Source organism: Ochotona curzoniae, unplaced genomic scaffold, assembly GCF_017591425.1.
Source record: "Ochotona curzoniae isolate NIBS_2020 unplaced genomic scaffold, NIBS_Ocur_1.0 scaffold_4505, whole genome shotgun sequence".
NCBI classification, from domain to species: domain Eukaryota; kingdom Metazoa; phylum Chordata; class Mammalia; order Lagomorpha; family Ochotonidae; genus Ochotona; species Ochotona curzoniae.
The window spans coordinates 46,548,055-46,575,702 of NW_024467118.1; the positions used below are offsets into that span (position 1 = coordinate 46,548,055).

The following is a 27,648-nucleotide window of genomic DNA, read 5'->3' on the forward strand; positions in this document are numbered from 1 at the left end:
ATGACTCAAAGATAGCATGGTACAGTTCTATAGGAGTGAGAAGCTTTGGTGTTCTATTGCACTGTAGGGGGACCATGGAAAATTATTGTGTACTGCATATTTCTCTTTTAGAAGAACTAGAAGAAAGAATTTATAATATTTTTATAATAAGGCCATATTAAATATTTGAGAAAATAGTTATCAAAAATAGAAAGCAAGGACCCAGATTCTTTTACAACAGTGCTCAGAGCAGTATTACTCAGGATATGTTCATAGGTGGAAGCAGAGAGAAGTATGTCCTCATGCATGCAGTACAAGGATGGACCCACAGTGACATAGCTAATAATTGTCTACATTGTTGGGAGACACCTCTGACAGCATGATGAACTTGTGAAAGTTCACAAAAGGCACCCATTGTAAGACTGGAGGGGAAAAGGGTGGGGAGGTGAGGAAGCTTGGGGAGGGGGAAGTGAGACCCCAGTGCCTATTAAACAGTGTCATAAACAAACAAACAAACAAAAACACAACAACAAAAAAAGATAATTAGCTTTTTTTCCCGGAGAAACAGAACAACCAGTAGGGCTGAGGAGTCTGTGTGTGTGTGTGTGTGTGTGTGTGTGTGTGTGTGTGTGTTGTATTATGGTTAAAGAAATTTGTCACAAAGAATGTGATTATACAGTTAAGAAGATTTGCAAGTTCAAATCTGCAATGTGGGCTGACAAACTCAAAACCTGCAAAAGCTGATGGTGCAGTTACAGTCTGCAAGCCTGCAATCTGAATTCCAGCAGAGCTGGTGAGGCAGGAAAGTCTGCAGGCCAGCAGGTGGCAACTTAGCAGAGTCTGTCTGTTGTGCAGGGAAAGTCCAAAGTCACAGCTGCCACAGATGGCCACTTATTAAGAAGAAGTTGGTCTTTTTGTTCCAGTCCAGCCCTGCACTGATTGGAGGAGGTCCAGTTGGGGGCAGTCTGCTTACCAGAGTACACTGACTTGAAAGTGCATCTCATCCAAAAACACACTGAGTTTGCACATAAAATTAATCATTAAATAACCCATCTGTCCATCACAGATGAATGGACCAACAAAATATGTTATAGACCTACAATGAAACATTATTCAGTGTTAAAATTAATAAAATTCTAATCTGTATTCCAATATGGGTAAACCTTGAAAAGGTGAAGCCATATGAGATAAATCAGACACCAATAAACAGATTCATAAAAAATAGAAAATGGAGAGAGGAAAATGAGTTATTTTTTAACTCTGAGCTGGTAAAAAAAGTACTGGAGATGCCTCTGAGTTGTACACTTAAACATGAACAAATGTTAAGTTTTACAATACATGTATTTACAACAAGAATAAGCAATATAGTAATTTCTTCCATACAAACAAATGTAAGGTCTCCACTAAGATACCGTATTTCATATTGTATGTACTATCTTCAGACAGAGGGAAAATAATACCACTTAAAAATTTAGATCTACATAAAATAATGAAAAAAACGTTTGAGGTCATAAGGGTGTGACTACAAACTACGCCAATAACTTGAAATTCTTTAACTGTATTTTCTTACTTAAACAAAAATAACTGAAATATGTTGGGGTTTATAAAATATTTACAATCAAGATACCATGAAAGATGGGAAAATGTAAGGATACTTTTTTAGATTTGCTTTACTTTTTATTGAAAAGGCAAATATACGGAGAAGAAGAGATACAGAGAGAAAGAGCTTTCATCTGTTGGTTTACCCACAAGCACCCACAACACCTGGAGCAGAGCTGATCCAAAGCTGGGAGCCAGGAGCTTCGCCCAGGTCTCTGATGCGGGGACACAGGGTCTCAAGGCCTTGGTCCGTCCTCGACTGCTTTCCCAGGCCACAGGCAGAGAGCTGGACAGGAAGCGGGGCTGCCCGGGTGATTTAGTCACTTGGCTGTCGCGCTGGATGCAGGAAGGATACTTTTTATAAGACATACCAGATATATAAAGCAGTATAATGTTATTCATAGGAGGCCTCATGTTTCATACACTAGTGAAGAGGTGGATACATTTTTTATATAAAGATCCAAATGGTAAATACTTTAGAATTTAAAAATAAGGCAGATGGAATGCTAAGACATCCTCCAAGATTTTCTGTTTTGCCATCCCTGCCATACATGCCTGCATAATAACTAGGCTATAATTGGATGACTTTACATGGCATGGTTGGCCTAAAGATGGATTGTTCTGGTGAAATAGAAAGCAGAGCTTGTCTGGTTGGTTGTAGAAGGGGAAGTCACTTGTGGCAGCCTGAGGGGAACTCAGTGCACTATTGCTAGATGACCCATGTAAAAGAAGACTGAGAGCAGCCTAGCTAATTGCCAGCAAGGGAACAGAACCACAAGAAACCAAATTCTTCTAAGTTAGGCGTTTCCCCCGAGCCTTCGGTGAGAATGCTGCCTATCTGATTTCTCTCATTTCATCTCTGTGTACCTCAATCAGAGCTCGAGAGGGTAAATGCAGGGTACTAATTTTTTGATAATTTATTCTTGCTGCAGCAGAGAGTAAATACAGCAAGCCATGTCCATACTCTGTTGCAGTTTTGCTTTTTCACATTTTTGGGAAAATTGTTTTTAAAAAGACAGTCTTCTTAGCTCATGGGCCATTTTTTGTTTGTTTTTGAAAAGACCACATGGTAGATCTGACATACAAGTTCTTGTTTGCTAATTCCTGTTCTAGAGTAATTACTGAAAAACAACAGGTTTTACTTTTAAGCCAGTAGAAGTAAAAAGGAGTCAGAAAATGTAGTTAACTTGAAAGGATTTTTGGATAGAAGTAGTAGAAAAGCTGCGGAGAAAATTGACCATTGGAAAGCCAGTAGAAAAGTAAACCCAGTCATTTTAATGGTTACACTAAATGCAATAGCTCCTTCTGGAAATATTTTCTTGTGCCTACCACTTCCAACTCTCACCATATCGACTCATCCCTGAAGTCGCCTTTAAAGAAAATCATCAGGACCAGGTGTTGTAGCATAGCAGTTAAGCCCCTACTTGAGATGCCAGTACAAATCTTGGCTGCTCCACTTTTGATCCAGCTCCCTGCTAATGAACCTGAATAAGCAGAGAAACATGGCCAAAGTATTTGGGCCCCTGCTACTTACATGGGAGACCCAGCGAAAGCTCTTGGCCTTGGCGGGGCCCAGCCCTGGCTGTTGCCAACATTTGGTAAGTGAACAAGTGAATGGAATATATGTTTCTCTGTCTCCTTTCAATAACTCTGCCGCTATGCTACAACACGTGGCCCTGATCATTTCTTTAAAGAAAGAAAATGATGAACAAAGAGTCGTTACTGGAATACCATTTTGCTTGTCAGAGCTTTAATGCTGCAAAATTAATTTTTAAGGCCAACTTGTGAAGCCTTCCCTCCTTGTGATTCTTCCGAAGTCTACAAGTTTTAGAATCTACTTTGACTTCATTGTTATCTTCTTTTTCTTTTAAAATAAACTTATTACTCTGGAATAACGTAAGAGGTGGTAAGAAACTGATTTCTAATCTTATTTCATTTAATCACACTATGTTTCTGGTTTTCAGAAACAACTTTGAAGTCAATTTAAGATGTCAGTTGCTCTAGGGTAGTTGGTATAGAAAGCGAGAAATGTGCAAAAGTCATGGGTCTCTTAGCTCCCAATTTAGTGCTTGGATTATGACTTTTGATTCCATAGAAATAGTCTGTAAAAATCAGTGGTTGGCTGCAGCTGCAGAAACTTGAGTGTAGTACATCAGGGAAAATGCAGACTGCAGGGCTTGGCAGCTATTCCTATCTTTGAATTAAATGGAATATAGGACGAGTCAGGGTCATAGATTTTACTGTTTGTCTTTGATCTTAGGTGCATTTGCCATTCACATTTGCCATTCATAACTACAGTGTTTGTAATTGTGCTTAAAAAAATTCTCCTGGGTCTGAACCTGGTGTGGTAGCCTAGTGGCTGAAGTCCTTGCCTTGCCTGTGCCAGAATCCCATGTGGGCACCAGTTTGTATCCCGGCTGTTGCACTTCCCATCCAGTTTCCTGTTTGTGGCCTGGGAAAGCAGTTGAGATTGGCCCAAAGCTTTGGGACCCTGCACCTGCATGGGAGACCTGGTAGAAGTTCCTGCCTCCTGGTTTTGGAAGAGCTCAGCTCTGGCCATTGTAGCTGCTTGGGATGTGAATCAACATACGGAAGATCTTTGTCTCTCCTCTCGGTAAATACAATTTTCCAATAAAAATACCAAACGCAATTAGAAACAAATTATTTTTGTAAATAACTTTGTATTTAGCAGTACAATGAAAATGAACTTTTTCATGGTTAACAAAATGAAACACATTACTAGTTGGAAGCTAAGAATCATTTGGCTAGTCCTCTAAAAAGACCCAGCAGAAAACAAGCAGCAGCTCATAGCCAGCCCTGGGTAAACTTGCTGATGTGGAAACCACGAGTGCCACGTTAGCATCTCACAGCCATCAGCCCAACATAAAGTCTCACGCACATCACTTGAACAAAAAATAGTCTGAAGTTCATCAAAGGTCCATTTTAGAGTTTTAAATTTGAGTTAACAAATTTGTAAAAATATAGTACAGTATTGGTAGGTGCATGCTCAAGGTTGCACAACACATCTGCAGAATTTACTCATCGTACACAGCTGAAACTTCCTGCTCATCGAAAAACTCTACGTTTGCCTTGGCCTTCAGCCCCCAGTGATCACCATTCTACTTTCTGCTCTGCGAGTTTCACTATTTTGGACACTTCGTGTAGTAGGAATCATAAGTTCTGCTACTGACTTGTTTTACGGAGCATATTGTCCTCAGGGTTGATCCGTGTTGTCACAAATTGCAGGATTTTCTCTTGCTCTTTAAAACCTGAATAATATGTTGCTGTGTGAGCATTACAACAGTTCCTTTCTCTGTTCCTTAGTGCACAGACATTGAAGTAATTTCCATGTCATGACTGTTGACAGCCATGCTGCTATAGTTCTTGTGGTATGTGGACAATTATAAACACCAGTGGTCATCATGATCCAAGTGATTTTAGGTAGAATTTTTTTTCTTTGTCTTGAGATACATTAATTGCCCTAATTCATTTGTTTTGAGTGGGTTCAATAGCACCATTTAAAAAAAATCATTTGTGTTTCCTAAGGTAAAGACAAATTAATGTTGGCCTTTAAGTGGTTTTCTAAATTTGTGTGACTTAAAAAAGAAAGTGTTACTCTCTTTTTGGCAAAAAAAAAAAAAACACTTGAGAACAGTTTCTCCTTTAAAATCCATGCTTGATTTTGTTGAAAATAGGAGTACTTGTGGAACAAGCTATTGCTTATGGATGGCTCTTTTAACATGATAGTGGTCTACTGTTAAAACTGAGCTCTCTTAGGACTGGCATTATGGCATAGTGGGTAAAACCACCATCTGCAGTGCTGATGCCGACATCCCATATGGGTGCTGGTTCAAGTCATGGCTGCTCCATTTGGGAAAAGCAGAGAAATCCACCCAATGGGAGACTCAGATGAAGCTACCCCATTTCAGATCCAGATCCCTGCTAATGACTTGGGGAAGCAATGGAAGATGGCTCCATTTGGGCTCCTGTAACTATGTGGGAGAAACAGAAGTTTTAAGCTCCTGGCTTCAGCCTGGCTCAGCTGTGACTGTTGTGGCTATCTGGAAAGTAAACCAGTAGAGAGAAATCCAGTTCAAAATCCAGTTCAGCTGTTTCCTTTTCCAGGAGATCAGACCTTATCTCTTAGCCCTAGATAATTCTCTTTTGGACTGCAGTTTCATTATATATTTTTGTACCTCCTGTAGGTCTAAATTGGACCTTCAAATATAAATATTTGTATTTCTTTCCCCTACTAAAATGTAAGCACCTTAGGGTATTAACTGGTAAACACACAGATAAACACACCAGATCAATTGTTGAATATCTACTTTATCCAGAGTACTGTATTATAAAGTATGGAAACATGACTGACAACATTTTATTCCTCCTAGTGCCTAGCCTTCCTCTTTTTGTCTCTTAAATTTTTATTTGTTATTTGCTTTTATTTAAACGTCTGATCTTTCATCTGCTGGTTCAGTCCTCAAATGCTGTGGAAACACAGGTGTGGCCTATGCCCCGGGAAGGCAGAAGCCAGGAACCCCATGCAGATTTCCCATGTGGGTGGCAAGGACATAAGTACTTGGGTCATTACTTGCTTGGTCTCAGACTGCAAACTAACAGGAAGCGAGAATCTGAAGGAGAGCTGGGATTCAAACCTAGGCTCTCATATTAGGGCTGTGAGTGTCCTGGGCAGGGCCTGAACCTCTTCATCAAACGTGTATCTGAACTTTGTTCTTTTAGATCCTATTTTACTCCTTTTTCCTTCCTACTTCTCATGCTACTACTTCACAGTGTATCTTTTTTTTTTTTTAAAGATTTATTTATTTATTGCAAAGTCAGATATACAGAGAGGAGAGACAGAGAGGAAGATCTTCCACCCGATGATTCACTCCCCAAGTGAGCACAATGGCCGATGCTATGCCGATCCAAAGCCAGGAGCCAGAAACTTCTTTCCGGGTATCCCAAGGCTTTGGGCCGTCCTCGACTGCTTTCCCAGGCCACAAGCAGGGAGCTGGATGGGAAGTGGAGCTGCCAGGATTAGAACCGGCGCTCATATGGGATCCTGGGGCGTTCAAGGCGAGGACTTTAGCTGCTAGGCCACGCCGCTGGACCCTTCACAGTGTATCTTACCCATTCCCTTAATAACCTTTGAAATACTATAGATATTTGTGGCTTGGTGTACACCCCTTCTATTTATTCTCATACATCTAAAATGTCACCTTAAAGTCATTGTCTCTCGTTATTATATCTCTAGTTCAGATATTTCTTCTGAACAAGACCTTGCTTCAATTGCTTTTGAATTCCCTGTGCATCAGAAAGTCCTGAATTTTTCCCTCCAAATGTGTTTTTACTTTCTGGTAAACATTTTCACCCACCTAGCTGGCAAGGCAAAAATCTTACAGTCAGGCCTTCCACGTTGAGCTCCTTACCACGTTTGGTTGATTCTGCCTCCAAAATGTAATCCCCTGGACTCTGCTCTCTAGGGCACGTTCCCATATGCCAGCCCATGTGGGGGCATAATTGGCGCCTTGGGCTTACCACACAGTCATCACAGAATCCATGTAAAATTACAGAATACGTCTTGCCTTACAAATTCCTCCTTAATTCTCACTATTGGTAGGACAGGATTCAGAAATCCTCACCATGGCTTCAAGACTGTCCCCTCAGGGCTTCTCCAGCCCTGCCTCATACCACTCCTTCCCTTCTGTAATATGTTAACAGTAGCATTCATTAAATCCCAGAGAGTTGTTGAGGGTTTTTGAAGACAACCCTCACCAGAGGAAGTGCCACTAACCCTCCCTGTCAGTGTACACCTCATTTCCTTCAATAAGCTTTACCCACCCCTCACTCTAAATTAGGCCCCACTTCCCTTTGTCTGCCTCTGAGTGTCCTGAACTCCTCCTTGTAGAAAATAATAGCTGGTGTAGTGTGGTATGTTGGCTTAGTATCTGGCTTTCTACTGTTCTGTCAAAACCACAAAGAGCAGGGGCCATTGCCTCTTTTCTTCACAGTGCAAACCCAGGACTAGACACACAGTGGAAAGTCAACAGACACTTGAAGGAAGATTAAAATAAATAGAAGATAAAAATTGAAGAAGACACTGAAATACTGTATTACAGGATATGTGAAAACTTAAGGCTCTAACTTGACATATGAAGTAGGTTATTGCCACACATATGATGACCATAGTGCATGGTTAAAGCAGAGTGCTACTTTTCTGATATGGACAATTTCAATATTGTTATATATATATATATATATACACACACACACACATATATACTCTGTGTGTCTGTTTGCTGCAACAATGTGGATTGGAACTTTGAGAAGTTCCTCGTGGGCCCCGACAGCATCCCACTGCGCAGGTATAGCCCCCAGTTTCGCACCATCGACATCATGCCTGACATCCCAGCCCTGCTGGCCTTGCCCACTTCCTGGCTGTTGGGCAGTGGCCCACTGCTCTATGGGAGTTTCATCCATGAGTGCATTCCTCCTAAAATGTGCATGGAGGAACAGAAAAACAGCAGAAAAAAGAAAACAGAAAAAAAAATGTATTGATCAGCTGCTGTTGGGTCCTGTTCCAGACGAATGGGCTGTATAATGAGCTTCCTTTCCATGGGAAACAGCTGGTACACAAGAACACAGAGAACCTGGGGTCCTGAAAACTACTGCCAGCTGCAGAAAACAGTAACAGCACAGGGAAGGTAACTACGGCAGGACTGTCTGAGCTGACATGCAGATGAGAAGGAGTCAGTTTCAGTTAGAACCTATGGGAAGAACTTCCAGGAGGAGGAACAGAAAATACCAAAGTACTGAGGCAAGCATCAGCCGGGACACCCAAGAACGGGGCTGTGGCCAGGAAAGCACTGGGTAAAAAGCAAAGAGCACAGGCTTCTAGAATTAGAGCTTCCATGGCTGGAAGCTCTGACTGCTCCCCCTCCTTATTGGCTGTGCATCACGAATTGGAGACCCTGTTGATGACCAGCACATTGGGATTTTGCTAAATAAAATTATGAGCTGTAAAAAAAATAGTCATCATAACACCATTAATAATCTAAACATAATTCATAGATATTCCACAGAATTTATGTGATGGAAAAACTGGCCAACTATTTACACTAATGGATTATGTTTATCTGTTTACTAATTTCTCAAAAACAAGTGTGTTATTGCAATTTACAGCCATTAACATTTCCATTGATTTCTTCTAAAAGGTGAAAAAGCTGAAGAGAGAACTCTCACAGATGAAGCAAGAACTGCTCTATAAAGAACAAGGCTTTGAAACATTACAACAGTGAGTATAAAAGTACTGAAATTGACTTTAGAATGAGTAAAAGTTCCATAGCAAATCAAAGAAAATGGAAGTATAGATGGTACAAGAGAGTTCTCAAAGAAGCAAAGTAAAAAACTCAAAATTCTGCATCAGAAATTAAAAACAAAAAAAGTCAACCAACAAACATAAAAAATTAGGAAAATCCTGTACACTTTGAAAAAGTTTGAAGTATTAGTCACTGGCGAGCCAAAGAAAATAAAATGAAAAGTGCGCTGCTCTCTCCTGGATCCCTGGCCAGCTTCCTTTAAGATGTGGAATGGCATGGGGAGTGTCACTTCACATTCTACCCCAGAGACAAGGTTAGGTGGGCTGGACTTGACCCTTTGTGAGCCCGCAGCTGCCCTAAGCCCTTGAGTGGAGGCCTTGGACTACCCTTCTGTCAGCCAAGGCACTGTCCAACCTGGGCTGGGCTGAGCTCAGGGGTGTAAGAACAAGGTAGGTGTTGGCGAAGGGGCAACAGCATACTCTGCTCTGTCCTGTCCAGGTTGGTACTGAAATCTTCGGGTCAGCAGCATAGTGTCTGGGTGGGTTAGGTAAAATGCTGGCTGCCAGGGGAGCTGAGCCTCTGGAAGGCCCTGGTGTCCCTGCTGGTGGGGCATGGCCATCAGTGGTGAGACACACAGGGGCTTCCCTTTCTCACAGGACCTCTCATAGGGGACAGGAAGTCTCAGGCCTTCACAGCCTCATGCCCACAAGAGGACCAGAGGTGACCCTCCCCAGAGGTTCTAAACTGCTCTGTGTCCCTCCCATGGTACCCCAGCCCAGAATTTCCAGGGGTTTCCCTGGTTAGTTTCATGCTCATATAGCCCTGGTTCTTCCCCCCAGCAGCAGCAGCACCTCAGAGATGCAAAGCAGGTTTCAGAAGCTGACTCTGGGAACACCACCCAGCTCCATCCTGCTTCCCATGCAAACCTATTCTGCTTTCTGCTTAGGAAATCTGGGACAATTCCAGGCAACAGACCCTACCTCATTAAAGCTTTTGGGTGTCGCTGACTGGGTATAGCCAAGCTGCAGGCAGTTGTTGTGTGGCTGGACACTCTGGGGATACCCGGTCACTGCTGCTGACCGCCCCACCTCCTGCCAGCCAGGCACCCAGTTTCAGATCCTCAGCCTGCCTTTTTAGCTTACTGCCCCGAGTGATCATCACCCTGATACTCTTTTAGGTGCTGTTCTTCCAGGCGTTCTTGACTTCCTATGAGAGTAATTTGGGGGAGCTTTTAAAAATCACTGCCTCTGCTCTCCACTGGGTATGTCTTAGGAGATCACAGGTGATTTTCAAAGTGTTCTAAGAAACTGGTTCTTACAGAGTTCTGCTCATTCCCTCCCAGACCTAGAGTGATCTAAATATGTTATTTAGTAACTGGGTATCAACAAAAAGCAGGGCTTTGAGGTGGAGGTAGGGCAAGAAAACAAACTTTGAAGAGGGCCACAGAATGTTCAGCCACACGTTACACATTTTTAAGGCACGTGAACTTATAACGCATGTCACCACCCAAGATTAAAGGTTAGCCAAACTTGCTGTTTTTGTTATACCGATGTAACAATGCCTTATTGTTTTAAAGCAGTTTGCTTGTAAGCAGTTTTTATAGGAATCTGAGGCATGTTTAAGAATCTGTCAATAACATTCCACAAGGAAACAATAGGCATTTGTTGTAGAAATTGAGGCATTCTCTTGCAGTGATTCTAATCCCTTGAAGCAAGAGTAGTAAGATATGGTATCTAACATGGGAGACCTCTCCTGTGGATCTTCACTGTAGACAAAATAAAGCTGTTTTCATTCAAGTGTTAACCACTCTGCTACTAGAACATCAAATGCTAATTGATTGAATCAGAGTGGACTATTTAAGAAATCACATTCCGTATAACTGTAAAGGGATTTTTATTTGTGGCTTTGACAGAAGCCATTTCAGGAAAAGATTTAAATAGAATCCTATTGCAGACTTTTGTTAGCTTTTCACTTTTTCACAATAGAATGGAATATTTTTCAGGAATCTGGAATTATAATGTAGTATAAATTTGAGCCTTCCTTTTACTTTGCGTAATAGTTTTTGTTTGGTGAACAAATATAGTTTTGTTCTCTTATTCATTTCAGTTTGTACTCCCGGATTTAGCTTTGGCATAGGCAAGCCAGTGTAGCTTGTGTGTGAATGGGTACTAGGAAGATGTACGTTCCTATCTTGCCACCTCCAGTGTGCCCTCAGAAATGAAAATGGGAAGTGGTGAGATGCTTAGCACGCTGAGAGCATATGCAGATTCTCTGAAAGTTGGCTCGGGGTACGCATTTCCCAGAGAAGGAATGCAAATGAAAATCTCTCTTCTTTTAGAAAAGATTTAGCTTCAGAGTATGAATTAGATCAAGCCAAAAGCTATTTTTAAAATGTTTAAAGAAAAAAGGGTACTTTTCAGATTAAGAACAGAAAACAATAGTTGATTTTTAAAGGCAACAGATAATGCCTGTATTTTATTTTATGTCAAAAGAGAGAAAAAGTATGAAATGGAAAAAAGAAGAAGGATGGAAAGAAAGGAAAAAATAGATGTTTATAGTAGAGAGAGAAAAAGGCAGGAGGGTCGGGGGCAGGGAGGGGGCTCTCCTGCCAGGACTGCACCGAGGTAGTTTGTTCCTATTAATTAGCCTTCTTTAGAGCAGTAGAGACCCAGATATTTTCATGTTTTTAAATCCTTCTAAAAGCTAAACTTGTTATCATTTCATGTTAAAATATATTTCTGAGAAGTTCACTTCATTTTATTTTCAAATGATAAAAGTTCATTTCTGTACTAAAAGTTTGTTTCACATTAAATTCTAAATAATTTAGATATCAAGAATTAAAATACTGTTAAAATATTATAGGGCCTAAATTTGCATAAACTTTCTGGTGTTGGATTCATGTAGAAAAAAATACAATCAGGGATCTCATGTTCCTTATCATCCCAAACACCTTTTGCATTATGCAAGTGTGTGGTTTAAAAATCGTGGGACTTCATTGATTTTTATTGTCAAATGACATAACCAAATTTATTTTCCTAAGTTTTTTTAAGATTTTAATTGTTCAACAGGAAAAAGGTTAATGTTTATTAAAACAATATTTGGGGAAATATGAGTGTGTTGTCTAAAAACTGTACTTAATTTTCAGTGTTTGGAAGACAGATAAGGATGGCTTTTCTTCAGATTACAGCTTTTGCATTGAAAATAAATACTAATTATTAAATATTTAAGTCCACTGGCTCCAAGTCCATTCTGTCTGTTCCCTGAGGTAGCCTTTCTCTGGTAGGTCAATGGGTAAGGCCAAGAGCTGGCCCGAAGAGCTGGAGAACTGCTGATTGGCAGGGCAGAGGCACAACCCTGGGTACCACAAGTAAGCCCCACTGTGGTCATCATGAATCCTGGGCAGCACGAATGGCCAGGGAGTAGGAAGAGAGCATTATACCACGTCTTCAAGTGAATTGGCTATTTTGTTTGGCTATGTCAAGTCCAGCCTAAGTTGATGATGTGGACTGAGTCTATTTGGTAAACGGATCCACCAGAGTAATAAATCGGCTCTCTGAAGAGCTCTTTATTCAGTGTGAATTGACAGATGAACACATCTGCCCTCTTGCCTTCTTCCTAAATTTAAGCATGTTGAACAAGACAAACAATTCTATCTTGATTCATAAGTTTCATAAAAACAGGATACTTCTTATGCCAATGCAAATATTGTAGAATATACCAATAGAAGTAACAGTTCATTTACTCACCATTTGTCAAGTAGCAGGCACTGTGGTAAATTTTGCACAGACATTATGGAATGTAAAACTGGGTGACTGGGAAATGGCAGGGGGCATTTCTATGTTTAGCATTTATCCATGACCTTCACCTTTCTCCAGGTGGAGACCAGAATCAACACTGGATGGAGTCTGGGTTCAGCAAACAATGAGATCATCCAAACACACTGAAAGCAAAAAGATATGTTTATTTGAACCTGAAACTGGTTACCGGTGGACTGGGTATAAAGTAGGAGTGGGAGGAGTCTTAGCTAGATGTGATATAAAAATAAAGAAAAAGAAACAGGCAGGCTGGAAGGGTGATATGAAGATCAAGCAGTGAAATATTCAGCCATCAATGATAGTCCAAAAAACCAGTTCTAATTATCTGCCTGACTTGTTTTTGGTCATCCTTTAACTTTTTTCTATGTTCTTTTTGTTTTGTTTTGTTTTCCTGTTTTTAACAGAATTGATAAAAAGATGTCTGGAGGCCAGAGTGGGTATGAACTTACTGAAGCCAAAGCCATCCTAACTGAACTAAAATCTATCAGAAAGGCTATTAGCTCTGGAGAAAAGGAAAAGCAGGATCTGATGCAGGTATGTCACAGAGCACCCTGCCAGCTTCTGACGCCCTGGCCACTTGCCCTCAGGTGGATGCTAGCTGCTGTCACATCCCTTCTTTCATACAGAATTGGGCAGGAGATTGTTATAGAGTGGTTGCCTTAGAGAACAGATCGGTTCAAAGCTCTTGATAGGTTTAATGGGGTTTTTTGTTCTTTTTTTAAATGTTTTTATTTTTTAAAAAGGAAAAGTAAAAACCCAGTAAAACCAGCAGTAACAAAAAAAAAACCCAACTTTATTTATGTTCATTTATTTGAATGGCATAATAGATATAGAGATCTTCCATCCATCAGTTCACTTCCTAAATGCTGCAGCATCTGGGCAGGTCAAACTGAAGCCAGGAGCCAGAAACTCAATTCAAGTCTCCCTTGCGAGTTCTAGGGATGTCATACTTAACAAACTTAACTGCCTTTGACTGTCCTTTTCTGCTAATGGCTGGTAGATCCTGGAGCTCTCTTGAAGAGATTAGCAACTTGGTGCACTTTGAAACTCCTTGAAAAATCTTCATGTGGGACCCAGATAAGTGGAGTTCTGTACCTGGAACTCCCAACCCTGGTTGCATAGTGTGTCTTGTCTGCCATTAGTACATAGTGTCTTTGGAGTGTAAGGCTTTGTGAAGAACTTAGAAAAGTTTTTGACCCAGGTGATTCTGAGAAGCTAGCTAAGGGTGAAGTGGGAAATGTTGACCCAGCTAGCGATTTTCCTGGGAAAGCTGCTGATAGCAGTAGATTCCTTGCTAGACCTGTGTAATTCTCAACATGGGAGTGTTAGGTTCCAAGAATCCAGCCTGATGTGCAGAACAAACAAAACACACACTCGGTGATGAGTGTTGTAAATATCTGTGCATAAAAATACAGTTAATTTTTAAAAGATGTTTCCTTCTTTACTTCTCTCCCTCCCATAATTATGAGCACTAAGAATTCTTGTTTCCAATATTTAGAATTCTTTATCTAGCAGAGTGAAAATTTAGTCTGCATTTTGGGGAAATGTTAAAGTGAATGGTGATGTTTGTCTCATTTATAGAACCTCTGTGTTTAAATATCATATTCAACTACTACATGCTGATTTTTCAAAACGTTAGTTTAATATAGATAAAAGTCTTGGATCTACATAAGTTTTGTTTTGAAAATTTTGAAATAAATTGCAGGAGGAGATATAATAGAAGATGGCAGTAATAATAGCAAATGCTTTAAAGTACTGACTTGGTGGTGCCACACTCTTTAGAAAGCCTTGCACATATATAATTCACCTAATCCTTATATTAGATCAGGTGCTTTTATTACCCTGAGCTTACAGGCAGGCAAGAAGTTAGAGTTGTACAGTTGATAAATAACAGGACTTGGATTTAACTCTTGCTCTATGTGGTTTTAACATACACATGACACATACAGGACTTCACTTGTAAGTAATTTGTTTTGGTTCTACAGTTATCCTGCTGATTAAAACCAATGTTTCCTGAAATGCACATAAATAGGTCCTTTAAAAAAACGAGTAAGTGGACTTGAGCAAATAAATGTGCATTGGGATTTTATAATTTAACAGTTAATACTGTTAAATTTCTCTTGTGAACTTTGGATTCACACATGCATAAGCCAGATTAAAAGATTAGATTCCTTTTCAAATATTAAAGTACATAGAATAATCTCTATATTAGTAGACATGGAGATAAACGGGCCTAGAAGGGAAATTGGATAGATTTATGGCTTTCAAACCTCTTAGAACACAGTAAGAAAACTATTTTCCCTTAGACTCCCATAAACACACACACGTAGAATATACCTACTGTTAAGTACTGGTAATGTGATTTTATTTTCCAGTGTCTTCTACTTCATTAGGAAACATACTAGTCACATCTATTAAATTGATTGAATGCATTGTAATATATTGTCATTGAAAAACACCAAGGCCTTCACTTTACAGAAGCTAACATAGAAAGCATCTGCCCAAGGAGATTGAAAGCTTTGTTATTTAATATGTTGTTTGGCAAGGGCCTTTAAGTTGCATCCCTTTTGTACATACATTTTGTGTAAATAATCTTTTATAAGAAAGTAGAGGTTAGGTAAAAATAAATACTAGCTCTTTATTATTTTTACTTTCTTAGGAAACTTTTCACTATCAGGATTAAATATTAGACCTTCTTGATGATTAACGGTGACTTCTTACCATTTTTGCTCATATTACTTTATTCATTTGCTTTTTTTTCTCTAGCAGTTAAGGCAAATTCTTGGGTCTTACTTGTTTATTTTTTTAGTACTTGCTCTTGCTCTCATTGTAACTCTGAAATTCACTTTACCAAACCAAGCGCTTCGCCTACCCCCACGCAGTGGCCACGACCCAGGCCGCTCCTTCACAACCTCTGAGCCTCAACTTGTAATCCTGAACATTGGGCCCTGTCCACAACTTCGAAGTAGGAAGTTGTCTTATTATGTCTAAAACGAAAGATGGAATTCTTCGCATATAAGCGTTCTTTGTTTCTGTAATTTCTGTTGCATAAAGAGATTGGGTCCTATTGAACAGACTTCCTAATGAGATTTTTTAAAATAAAAAGGTGCGTATAACAAAGACACCACTACTCACAAAAATAAAATACTGTTATGGGAAAGGTAAAGGTTAAATATGATCTCACATACACTTCCAAAGTCATGTGAATTATATTTTTCTGTTATGCTTCACTAATATAAAGTGGTAAGTTCCTACCAAAATGAAGTCATTATTTTATTTCCATCAAGATTGGCCCTTTCTGTTGAATCTTACCTGTTGAGGAAGGATCGTTATCTTCATGCTAAGCCTTATGAAATGCTTTGTTTCTTGAACAGAGTCTTGCCAAGCTACAGGAGCGATTTCATTTGGATCAAAACATGGGCAGATCTGAGCCAGATTTGAGATCCAGTCCTGTGAACTCTCACTTGTCTCTCTCCAGACAGACCCTTGATGCCGGCTCACAAACCAGCATTTCCGGAGATGTAAGTCTCAGCTCAAGGGCTGGCCCCTGCACAGGCCCACGCTCTGGCAGTTATAGTCAGGATGGTGAACTGGGCCAGGGACTGGGGCTGTGCTCTGGTTGTGTGCCTTCAGCATTGCCTTCCCAGAAAACTTGTTTTAGAAAGCAGTCATATCTTTGATAAGCTGCTAAGGATATCAGTACATGTCCCTTTGAACACTTTTATTCCAAGCCCCTTACGCTGCGTTACTTCAGAGACACAAATTAATGTCAAGAGACATAGGAGAGTTTAGCTTTTTCCTGTTAGTCATCCCTGTTATCACGTCTTGGAAATTTGGAATCTTTCAAATTAATACTAAGGCTAACAAGAAACAAAAGAAACCAACAAACCTGAAAATCTGTTTTTGCAAACCCACAGTTGATATATTAAAATATTCATTTATGTTTTTTAACTGACATTTGAAGGTATTTACAATTGCTTGGGTATGGTTTGCCTTCTTGCTTTAGGAATGCCGTAATCAGGTGTGTCCTCTTCAGTAAGTTTCTGACTGTTTTTGTGTTCTTTTATGCTTTCTTGAAGTTGGTGCTGTGAAAGTGAAACAGGTAGAGGTGGAAGTTGGTCTTGCCTGTTTGAAAATTAATTTTTAAAGTTATCTAGTTTATATTTTGTACAGTTGGAAGCTAAATGATGGAAATTTTTAGTGCACAAAGCAAAGAAATTAGTTCTAGTTCATTAATTTTATTGACCAGTGCACCCTCCATAAACTCTTAGGCACCAGACACATTTACCTGCTATTTTTTTGTCTTGAGTTTAATGTGTGGAGAAAGTGATATTAAAGTCTTTGGAAAACACACAAGGTTGAATTAAAAGAAATGTTTTGCCCCTACTGAGATTATAAAGTAAGTGCCTTTTAAAACTGTTTTTTCTCCAATTTTAGTGCCATCTTGTTTAGCTTTTCAATTACTTACACTTTCTAGAAACAAAGGCAGTTTACCTCATTCATTACCAAAGTTAATTGATTTCTTCCCTTTTGTTTTTTACTAGATGGGAGTGAGAAGTAGATCACACTTAGCTGAAAAGGTCAGGCTGAGTCTACAGTATGAAGAAGCCAAAAGAAGGTAATAATGACAGGGGAGCTGTTGTGTTTGTTTGGGTGTCTGGAATGTGATGGTATGTTCCAGAATGATCTCTACTCCTCTGGTGACATCTGCTGGGCATTGCCACACATTCTTGCCAAGGTGCCTGGCAATAGAGGATATGGGGTTTGCTGTCCCTCTCCCCTCTCTATTCTCTTCCCTTTCTTCAAAGGTGACGAGCAGGGGGAATTCATGAGAGATGTGGAAACAAACTTGTCCCCTTCTCTTCTGGAAAAAGAAGGAAACTTTGGGCTTCTCCATTGCCTGACTTGCAGTCAGAAGTGAGAAGGTGGCCTCTCAGATGGCAGCCAGGCACAGTCAGGTGATCTTTGCCGTCTGCTCCTCTGCTCTGAGGGAGAGGGGTGTCATGCCACTGGTGTCCCTGATGATCTGTAATGTCCGCCCAGGTGACCTGCTGTTCAGGGAGAGGGCTGTTCGTCTTCTTTATAAACCCTTGCTAACCTCGCGCCTGTTCTGGAGTGAGGCAATGCCACCACCCATTCCTGGGAGGTCAACTTAGGTTGCTTCCATGGCATAAACCACCTTATTTTGGGGAATAGGGTGCTGATGGTTTTTACTTCATTATTTTTCCTTTTAAGAGCTGAAAAATGCTAATGGTTAATTATTTAGGATAACATTAGGAAAAACTGCATTGACACCCTGCAGGGGGAAAAAAATTGTCACATACTTCCCCACAAACAGGGAAAGCTCATCACAGTACTTTCTAGAATGTCATGACTTCCTACTATAAGGAAAGCCATCAGACACTGCAGTATAACCATTATAAATGGGGAGGTATTTATGATAAATATAAAGGTAATTGGCCATAGTTGCTAGCTTTAATAAAACAAAATAAATTTAATATTTGCCTCTATGTAGTTTATGTTCCTGTTATATTTGGTTCATCAGTTTACTGAAGGAAACAACCTGTGTCCCACCAATTATTAACCATATGAGCTTGAGTAAACCACTTGGTCATTCTGAAGTTTACTCAGGCTAATTTTAACACCTTTAAAATTTCCTGACAGATTTTGAATTTCTTGAGACTAGGGGGAAAAAAAACAAAAAGCTGATGTCCTTAGGTTCTGGATTCTTCTGGGCTTGATTCTGTATCCCTTGGATGAACTTGAGCGCTTGCTTTCCTCTGACTGCTGGCAGATACTTCCTTCTAGAGCCTCTACGGATCTCTCTTCGTAAGTGCCCCTGGAAATCTTCTTCATGTTCTGTTCCCCAGATTTGGCATGCTTTTTCTGAAATAAAATGTAAGGCTTAGCAAATGCTTACTCATACAAGGAATGAGCCAGCGTCTTTCCTCCCTGCCCTGAGTTGGAAGGTTCATCCATTGCATCAACGCAAAGATGTTGGTTTGTCCCACTTGGTTACACTGCTGAACCGTGTGTGGTTTTATGTTAGTTACTAATGTTGTTGATGACAGGGCAAATCCCAAGGGTTTTTGTTTATGTTGAGAATGCTATTTCCGCCTCAGTCTTAAATGAGTAAAGGGGCAGATTGTGTTTCTCTGAAACTGTTTTTTTCCTCCAGCCTTTGTTTTATGTGCTTAATGAAGCCAATAATATCATGCTTATTTAGCAATTCGCTGATTAATTTTCTAGTACGTTGAGACAGTTGTTTATGATTTTGTGGTTAAAGCTAAAGAATAGCTGATGTTACATCTGATGTTACTATCGTAAGTGCAGATGCTCCTTCAGAAAGAGGAATGCAGTATGTGTGCACAGCCAGATGGAGGTGTTAATCTTTTCTAGAGCAAGAAACAGTGTCCAGGGCTGTGAATGATCCATCTTTGTTCCTGGTCTTGTTTCTTGTTCACTTTTCTTGTGCTCTTCTGTAAATTCTTGCAGCAGAGGGGAAGACCGTCCCCCTTGATGTCTGTCCTCTTCTATTCTGGTATGAGCTGTAATAGTGTCCAGTCACCTAGTATCTTCTTATAAGGTCATAGATTCCTCTTGCTAACATTGATTGTGCTCCTTTTTTTCCCTGGTGTTATCCCTTGGAGCTACAAGCGGTTTACCTGGTCAGCAAGTGTGATGGTCTTCCTGGAACCATCATGCAATTTGATTCCAAGTGGCCAGGACATGCATATCAAGAGGGGAGTTAGGTGAACTTTGCCTTCTGCCGTGGAGCTCCAGACAGATCAGACAAGATGATAAGGCATGGAGCTGATTCATCCTGTCTCCCTTACTGTGGCACTTTTTCACTCCAGAGGCTGCTGTATCCACTGCTATGCAGCTGGTCACCATGTCGATGGGACCAGTGTCCTGAGCATGCAGCAATGTAAATCATACCTGAGGCCATCAGAGTCCCTCAGGGAGGAGACTTTGCAGTGTGCTGCGGAGGTGTGTGGCAGGAGGCTGAGTCTGTTGACTTTGCTTTAACCATTGACCACGCCCCTGCTTGCCTTCCTGTCCTCTTTCATACCCAACCTCCTAATACCTCTAGCTGCACCCTGCCTGACCTGGGGATTATTGTTTGACTAGGGAAAATGTCTTTATGCAGTGAATAGCATCTCATGGCATGCGGGGCATGCCTGGTTTGTTGAAAGGAAGCCCAAGATACCTCATACTGGAATTCCCACATTTGGCAGACCTGCCCCAGCCCCAAAGCACCATGCGGTTGAAGCTTCTATGCACTTGATCTTCATGCTTGGATCAGGCAGCTCATTCATGCTTTAAAGGTATGAATGACCACTGTGTGTGATTCAGGACCAGATAGTGGAGTGCAGGCTGCTACCTCACTCAGGGATCTCACAGGGAGACCATTCCACTGCTGCAGGGGTCATGGCCCTGCCTTGTGTCAGAAGTTCTCAGTCAGCATCTGCCTTTTCTATGCCTTTGTTTCAGTATGGCAAACTTAAAGATCGAGCTATCGAAACTGGATGGTGAGACCTGGCCGGGGGCGCTGGATGTTGAGAAAGAGAGACTGATGCTCATCAATGAAAAGGAAGAACTGCTGAAGGAGCTGCAGTTTGTCACCCCTCAGAAACGCTCCCAGGATGAGCTGGAGCGGCTGGAAGCCGAGCGCCAGCGGCTGGAGGAGGAGCTGCTGGCCGTGCGGCGAGCACCAAGCCGTGCCCTGGCCGAGAGGTTTGTGTTGTCCCCACCACAGGTCAGCTCAGCCTGGAGTGTGGGTCTCGGCTGCAACGCCATGCAGGACAGCCTGCCCTGAGCCCAGACAACATCCCGTGTGTGTGTGTGTGTGTGTGTGTGTGTGTGTGTGCACGCGCGTGTCTGTGACTGAGCAAACATACGCATATGTGCAGTCCCTGAGGAATGCTGACCTCAAACCAGGAATGCAGTCCAGCACTAACTGCCTGACAGCAGCAGCCATGCACGACTGCACTCCAGTAGATGGCCGGGCACAGCCGGAGCTTCTTCCTGTGCCAGCTTTCACTGTTCACCAGCACGTACAGGTTTATTTCCCCTTCATTTCTCTGGGATCTCCTAACAAGTCCTAAATGTTCACTTGCATTTGGTTTGTTAGTGGAAGCACTTTCCTGAGAAGGTGATAATGTAAAGGAAATCTTAGCACTTCTCATTACACAGTTTTCTGTGGGAAGTGATTTGATTCTGTGATTTGATTAACTGAAGAGGGTGGAAATTCTGGGAGAGACGCTTGCTGAGCAATTGAGCAAAGGCTCGTGTATGTGTGTGTGTGTGTGTGTCTGTCCTGAACATAACTGCCTGTGAGGCCTTAATGTTGGCTGGCTGCTGGGGTGGTGAGGACCTGTAGGCTCCACTGCATACACTCCCATCCTTGAGGCCAACAAGCAAGGAACAGTGCTTGCCCCACAGTGACAGGAAAGATTCTACATTGGTATAGCTTAGCCTCAGATGACCTGAAGCTAAATTTAAGACACCCAACTGTGATCTAGTTACTTTCTTAAAAAGAATTCAATCAGTGTTTCAGGTCGTGTGGCTGGATAATATTAAAACCTTTGAAAAGATGCGGTAGGAGAGAGGAAAGCTTCTCAAACATTCCCAGTTAGGAATTGGCATGGGGGTTGGCCCTGCCCACCCTGAGTCGCCTTTCCCTGTTAGGGGAACCTTGGTTTCTCTGAGTGAAAATGTTGATTGAGTTAACACTTAGCCCCAGGGTCACAGTTTTAGGAATCATGAAAAAGCATTGAAAAGAGAAAATCCCTACAGACCGCATTCTGTGACCATCTGAATAATTCTTGTCCATCCTTCCATTTTCCCTTCTTTTCTTCCCTTTTTGCTCTTACTGTCCAGAGGTGCTGACCGGCAGGCTAATCTGGGGTCAGTCTTGAGCATAGCGAACCACAGGGCCATCTGGCGAAGTCAGAGAGGAGCGGAGAACTAAGATGAGAAGGCAAAGGCAGAATGCCATCGCTGGCTTGCTCCAGGTGGCTCAGCCCTGCAGTGGGCCGTTGGCCTGGCAGTGAAGTCGCCGCGTGCCACATTGGATTGCCTTAGTTCAGTCTCTGACACGTTGCCAGCCAGTACAGACCCTGGGAGGCAGCAAGGATGGCTGTAGGCACCCACCTCCTGCTGCCACGTGGGAAGCCTGGATTACAATCTCTCTCTCTCCTCAAGTAACTTATTTTTAAATTGCAAGAGAATCTTGTGCTTTTAAAAAAAAAAAAAAAAAACAACTTTTAAAACATGGCTCACTATTGTGCATTTTCAAAGGAGCTTTCCCGACTGCTGAAGTGAACTGTCTTTGCTTTCCTGGGTGGGCACAGCATGGTGGGCACGGCATGGTGGGCCTTTGGGTTTTGCTGCTGTTGGTGGTCATAGTTTACTCCCTGGTTCTCTGTCTCTTGGTCTTGTTTGCCTTTCACTGTTTCTCCCCGCTCTGTGTAGATATTTCTGCTCCACCTGTTACTGCTGTGGAGCTGGAAGGGAGTGCCTTTCCAAGCAGTGTGTTTCCCGGTGGTAAAGCAGGTGGGGAGAGCAGACATTTGTGAGAAATGAGGTTCTCTGTGAAGAGCCCAGTGTCATCCTGGAACGAACCATGTGCCACCAACACTAGATCCTGACTTTTTTTTTTTTTTTTTGGTGCCTCCATGGCTGTCAGAGAAAAACTGCTTGCCAAAGTCCTCCACAATTTCCCATGTTGTATTCATTTTGTGGATTCCTTGGCACGTTAGGGGTGACCTCAGACAGAATTCTGATCCCTGCTGAGCTTGGGTCTTGGAAGGAGCTGCATTCACATGAATTTCCAGCCACTGTATTTCTGTAGCTTGGCGTGACAGCAGCGACTGAACTCATCACCTAGTGAGTGTAGAGACATTGGGGGAAAGGGACGCTCTGTGAGGCCATGAGAGAAATTGCTGTCAGGTGGAAACATCCTTTCGTGCAGGCCCTTTTATACGTCTTTGATGTTCTTTCCATGTGGCTCTGAGAATTCCTTATACTCTGCTGTTCTATAGTTGATAAGACACTACCATTGCTCCTTATTTTCTTACACAGTTGACAATTTTGCCTGACAGTTGCCAAGATGTTATAATTGTTTCTGAATTAGTTAAAAAAAATAATTGCTCCTGTCTCTGGAAAATGGTTTATTCAACTGTTTAGAGATGAATGTGTCTTTTTTAAATTTTATTCTTACTGTTTTCTATATGGAAGGGACTTACTCTGCTATGGGCCATGAAAGTTTTCCTGATGTGGAATTCCAAGTTCAGGGAAGAGCAGGCAGCGCCTGTTGCTTGGGACACCAGGAGCCCAGCTAGGAGGGTGTAGGCCCCTATACCGTGCAGAGGGCAGCTGACAGCAGGGCCTCCAAGAGGGACCTTCTAGGGCCACATGGAAAGACTCCTGTCCACTCAAGATGAGAAGGCCTGGGTTGGAGAAGAGCTCAGACAACAACCCCCTGCCTACCTGCCTCTCTTAACAGGGCCGATGTCAGCAGTTGCTTCTCACCCCTGGCTGAAGGCAACTAACTAGCAAGGGTACCTCCCCTGAGAGACCCATGGAATTGCTGTTCCCAGGGACCCCAAAAAGAGGGAGGCACTGTGAGGGCAGCCAGCCCATCAGGAAACTGGGAGTGAAAAAGGAGAAAGGTTGACATGGGCCTCCCAGCACCTCGGAGCTGATTGGGCAGCATGTGAACAGGAACAGCAAAGCCAGGTGCCGGGAGCTGAGAGGAAACACAGACCCGGAAAGGGAGAGCTGGCTCCTGACAATTGTGCGCGGAGCAAACACCGCAGGAATTCGTTTTCATGTCGTATTGGTGTCTCCTTGGAACACTAGGAAGCACCTTTTCTTTTAGCATTTTAAAAGTGTTTCCCTCGCTTTAGAAGACATGGGTTTTAGGAGTTTGAGACTTTTTGTAGACCTTCCATTTTCTATTAATTTTTTCCATGCTGTGTTTTTGTGTATATTTGAGAGATTAAGAAAATGAAAAAAAAAAGGCATATGCTTGTTTTTAGAATAAACCTTTGAAAATTGTGAATTAAGAATTTTATGCTTTGAAGCATTAAAATGGCCAGTGTAACTTTTTAAATTTTAGCATATAATGGAAATGGTATTGTAGACACATCAAAGGGTGGATACTTATAAACAAGATACAAGACTGTTTCCTCACTGCCAGAAACCGCCAGAGCATTTCAAAGGGGTTGAAAATTGGGGAAAATTTATTTTTCTCCAAACAAAAGTGACTAATTTCTATATCACCACCTTGCAGGGGTGTGCTGAGGCTTAGAGCAAACAGGATTTGTTGTTCCTGTCCGCAGAACCCTTTCTGTCCCTTAGTCTCTTTGATCCCTTCCCCAGCCTTATCAGGTAGCCACAGAGGATGGTAATCGCCATTTCCACTTGCAGAAGGTGAGACCCTGTGGGTTCAGTGACTTGCCCAAGGGGATGCAGCTACAAAGCTGCGGCTGGAAACCCAGGTGTGCTCCACCCGCCCTGTCCATCCCAGCCTGCCTCTCCTGTCTGCTCCAAGCTGCTTTATTTTGATGCTTTCTGAAGATGACAGAGACTATGCTCTTAGTTGTATAAGCCCCAGGGTGTTTGATAAGTTTTTAAAAAACAACTTCCTATTCAAGTGCATAATTCCATAACATTCTATTTAAAAACAAAAACAGTTTGCAGGATAGGTTAGGATAATTTGGCACAGGTTAGTAGATGTGCTGTAGCCAGGTAAGGAAGGCACCTTATTGTCGTCCTGCTAACACAGGCCCAGGTTACTCCTCAGGAGCAGTAGGCACTGCTGATTTCCTTGATCACCAGAACACTCATCTGTTTTAGAACTGCCTGTTTCAGTAATAATTGATTTTGGAACATTCCTTGTTTAATTCAATACCAAGATGACTTTTCTGATCTTACCCCATTATTCTTGTCAACTATTTCAGTGAGGGAGCGATGGCTAGCTTGTTATATACCCACACCACACATTAGAGGCCTCACCTCTGATGCCCAGCTCCAGCACCAGACTTGGTATTCTTGTCCATGCCAAGCTTGGGGGCTAGGGGTGGGCTGTATTGACAGCTCAGTTGTCTCTCTGCACCTTGACCTACCGCAGCCCGCCTTGCCTTTGTAGGCATGCAGAGAGCAGTCTAGCAGATAGAAACTCTCCCTACTTGTCAGAAAATCGATTTTTAGAAGTTTTTTTTTTAATAAACACATCATTCATATGAAGCCAAGTCACAGACCTGAATAATAATTCTGTAATGTTTTGTTATCATCACCTTTCTCTTGGTCACCATTCTTCCCTAACTCACAGGGCTGTGTTACTTACCTGCTTAGGAGGATGTTTGGCCACCTGTATCCTGAGCCCCTCAGTGGCTGAAGGATGGGGCAGGAGTTTCCCCTGCATTTAGTGCAGCTGTGTGTTCTTCCTGGATCCCCTCCTTGCTGACTGTCCCGTTGTCCCTTTGTCACGTTCGTTGACAAGTGACAAGTATACACAACAAGAATCTTTCAGTTTTCTTGCTTTTTTTAATCATTTGAAATGAAAATAACTTCCACCTGTTTTCCTAGGTTGAAGCTGGAGGAGAGAAGGAAAGAGCTGCTACAGAAACTTGAAGAAACTACTAAATTAACTACTTCATTGCATTCACAGCTCAAAAGGTAAGGCAGTCAGGATCTTCTTGGGAAGGTGGTCTCCCAGCTACCTCTAAGCAGGATCTAAGCCTCCACTGTTTCTGTTGACTTCATGTTCAGCTATCCAAAAGTAAGGAAGGTGGCCACCCAAGCGCAGTGAACATTCAAGTTAGCAGACTTCAAGCTATATAGGCTGGTTTCTCCTGAACACCCATGGTTATGTTGGGAATACATTTGGAATGTGTCATAAGACAACGATATGTTCTAGCTACCAGTCCATTCTTAGGAAAATAACATACTTCTCTCATTGCCAAAACTCTTAAATAAATTGTAGGGGGTGGGGAAAATTCACCTTAAAATATTTAGCCATAGTTTTTCTTAGATTGGTTAGAAAGAGATGCACCCCTTACATTCTTACACATGGAAGAGGAAAGGCTTGACAGGAGCCTTCTGTGTAACCTGTGTTTTCCTTTGCTTATCTTTATTTAATCTTTAAAAAGTTCGGGATTTTTTTTTTTTTTAAGTAAATCAGCTATAGTAAGATTTGGCCCTGTTGGTTTCTCCTTTTCCCCCTATTGGTATATTAAATTGAAAATTGTTTCTAGATATTTATGCGTGAAGATTTACTGATAGGTATTTGATCTTTTCTTTTAAAAAATGTTTGCAAAAGTGTAGCTTTTAGTAAGAATAGTGTTGCTATGTAGAGTATTTGAGGGTTGACATTGTGACCTAGTAGGTAAAAGCCACTGCCTGCAATGCTGGCATCCCAGATGGGTACAAGTCCTGGCTGCTCCATTTCTGATGCAGCTCTCTACTCTAATTGACACAAGTGTGGGACCCCTGCCACCCCCGTGGGAGACCCAGATGAAGCTCTTGACTCCTGGCTTTGGGCTGGCCAGGGTCTGGTTGTTACGGCCATTTGGGGAATGCAGCAGCAAATGGAAGATCATTCCATGTCCCTCACTCTCTCTAACTCATAACTCTCAAATAAATAAATGAATCTTTTTTGTAGAAATTGAGAGTAGAGTTGCAAGTGTTAAGTGAATACACAAGGAAGCTAACCTCATTCCTTGGTGTCACTGGGTTTCTCCTGGCTGGTGGTCCCAAGGGAGCCCCTAGAGGCTGTGCTAAGCTGTTCCACCTGTGATGTATCTGATGGTGTGTGTCCTTGTCCTGTAGCCTTTCGGCCAGCACCCTGTCCATGTCGTCGGGGAGCAGCCTGGGATCTCTGGCATCTAGCCGGGGCTCTCTGAACACCTCCAGCAGGGGCTCACTCAACTCACTCAGCTCCAGCGAGCTGTACTACAGCAGTCAAGGCGACCAGCTGGATGCCGACTACCAGTATAAGCTGGACTTCCTCCTACAAGACAAAGGGGGTTACATCCCTTCCGGACCCATCACCACCATTCATGAAAATGAGGTGGTAAAGTCTCCAGGCCAGCCTGGCCAGACTGGACTCTGTGGGGGGACAGCCACAGCTGCCGGCCCCGCGCCACCACTGTCTGAGGCCCCCAAGTCTGTGACATCCCTGTCCTCAAGGTCCTCTCTTTCCTCCTTGTCACCTCCCGGCTCACCCTTGGTCTTGGAGGGCACGTTCCCCATGTCCCCACATGACGCCGCTCTCCATCCATTCACTGCTGACTTCGAAGACTGTGAATTGAGCAGCCGCTTTGCAGACATCGGCCTGGGTGAAAATCAAATACTGCTTGACTCTGACTCCGGAGGAGCATCCCAGGCCATGTTGGAGGATAAAGACCTTAGTGGGTGTGCCAGTGAGCCTCTGTATGAAGGAGCTGCAGGTGAGTGGGGACCTTCGCTTGCGGGTGTTCCCCATTACTTAGTTGTAAGCAGACTCTGCCCATAGAAACAGCCAGGACAGTCCTGCTCACACTTTTTTGTGAGCAGTGTCAGTGTTTGTGTCAGCTCCATTTAAGGTGTAGATATTGTTTTCTTGATTAAGTAAAAGTCACTTTCTCTTTTGAACCAGTTTAGTCATTAAGTGCTGTATTTTGTTCAGGGACCTTCTGTATGGCAGCTAATAGGCAGTGTACCTTGTGAGCACACTTTATGCTACCAAATAGACTGACCAGAAAGAGCATGCAAAGAAGTGGGCTTGCCTTTAAAAGATGGCCTCATGCAGATTAAAACCAAGGCAATTAGCATAGTAGCTAATTAGTAGCAAGGTTCAGTGTCTGGATTGCTCAGGGAATTCTGTATAAATACAATTTTTTGTTCCGTGCCAAACTCCCTTTCTTCTTGTGGTGGAAGAGGATGCC

At 42.2% G+C, this 27,648-nt stretch overlaps 1 protein-coding gene across 1 annotated transcript in view; it reads left to right on the top strand.

Annotated features, from left to right (window-relative positions):
* WWC2 (WW and C2 domain containing 2) overlaps positions 1 to 27,648 on the top strand; it is a 185,491-nt gene that overhangs the window by 119,741 nt on the left and 38,102 nt on the right. Inside the window, exons 5-11 of the mRNA XM_040966156.1 lie at positions 8,793 to 8,872; positions 13,117 to 13,246; positions 16,087 to 16,233; positions 17,257 to 17,330; positions 20,207 to 20,449; positions 25,310 to 25,399; positions 26,552 to 27,171. Coding sequence (XP_040822090.1) covers positions 8,793 to 8,872; positions 13,117 to 13,246; positions 16,087 to 16,233; positions 17,257 to 17,330; positions 20,207 to 20,449; positions 25,310 to 25,399; positions 26,552 to 27,171 — 1,384 coding nt within the window. The remainder of the gene's footprint in view (positions 1 to 8,792; positions 8,873 to 13,116; positions 13,247 to 16,086; positions 16,234 to 17,256; positions 17,331 to 20,206; positions 20,450 to 25,309; positions 25,400 to 26,551; positions 27,172 to 27,648) is intronic.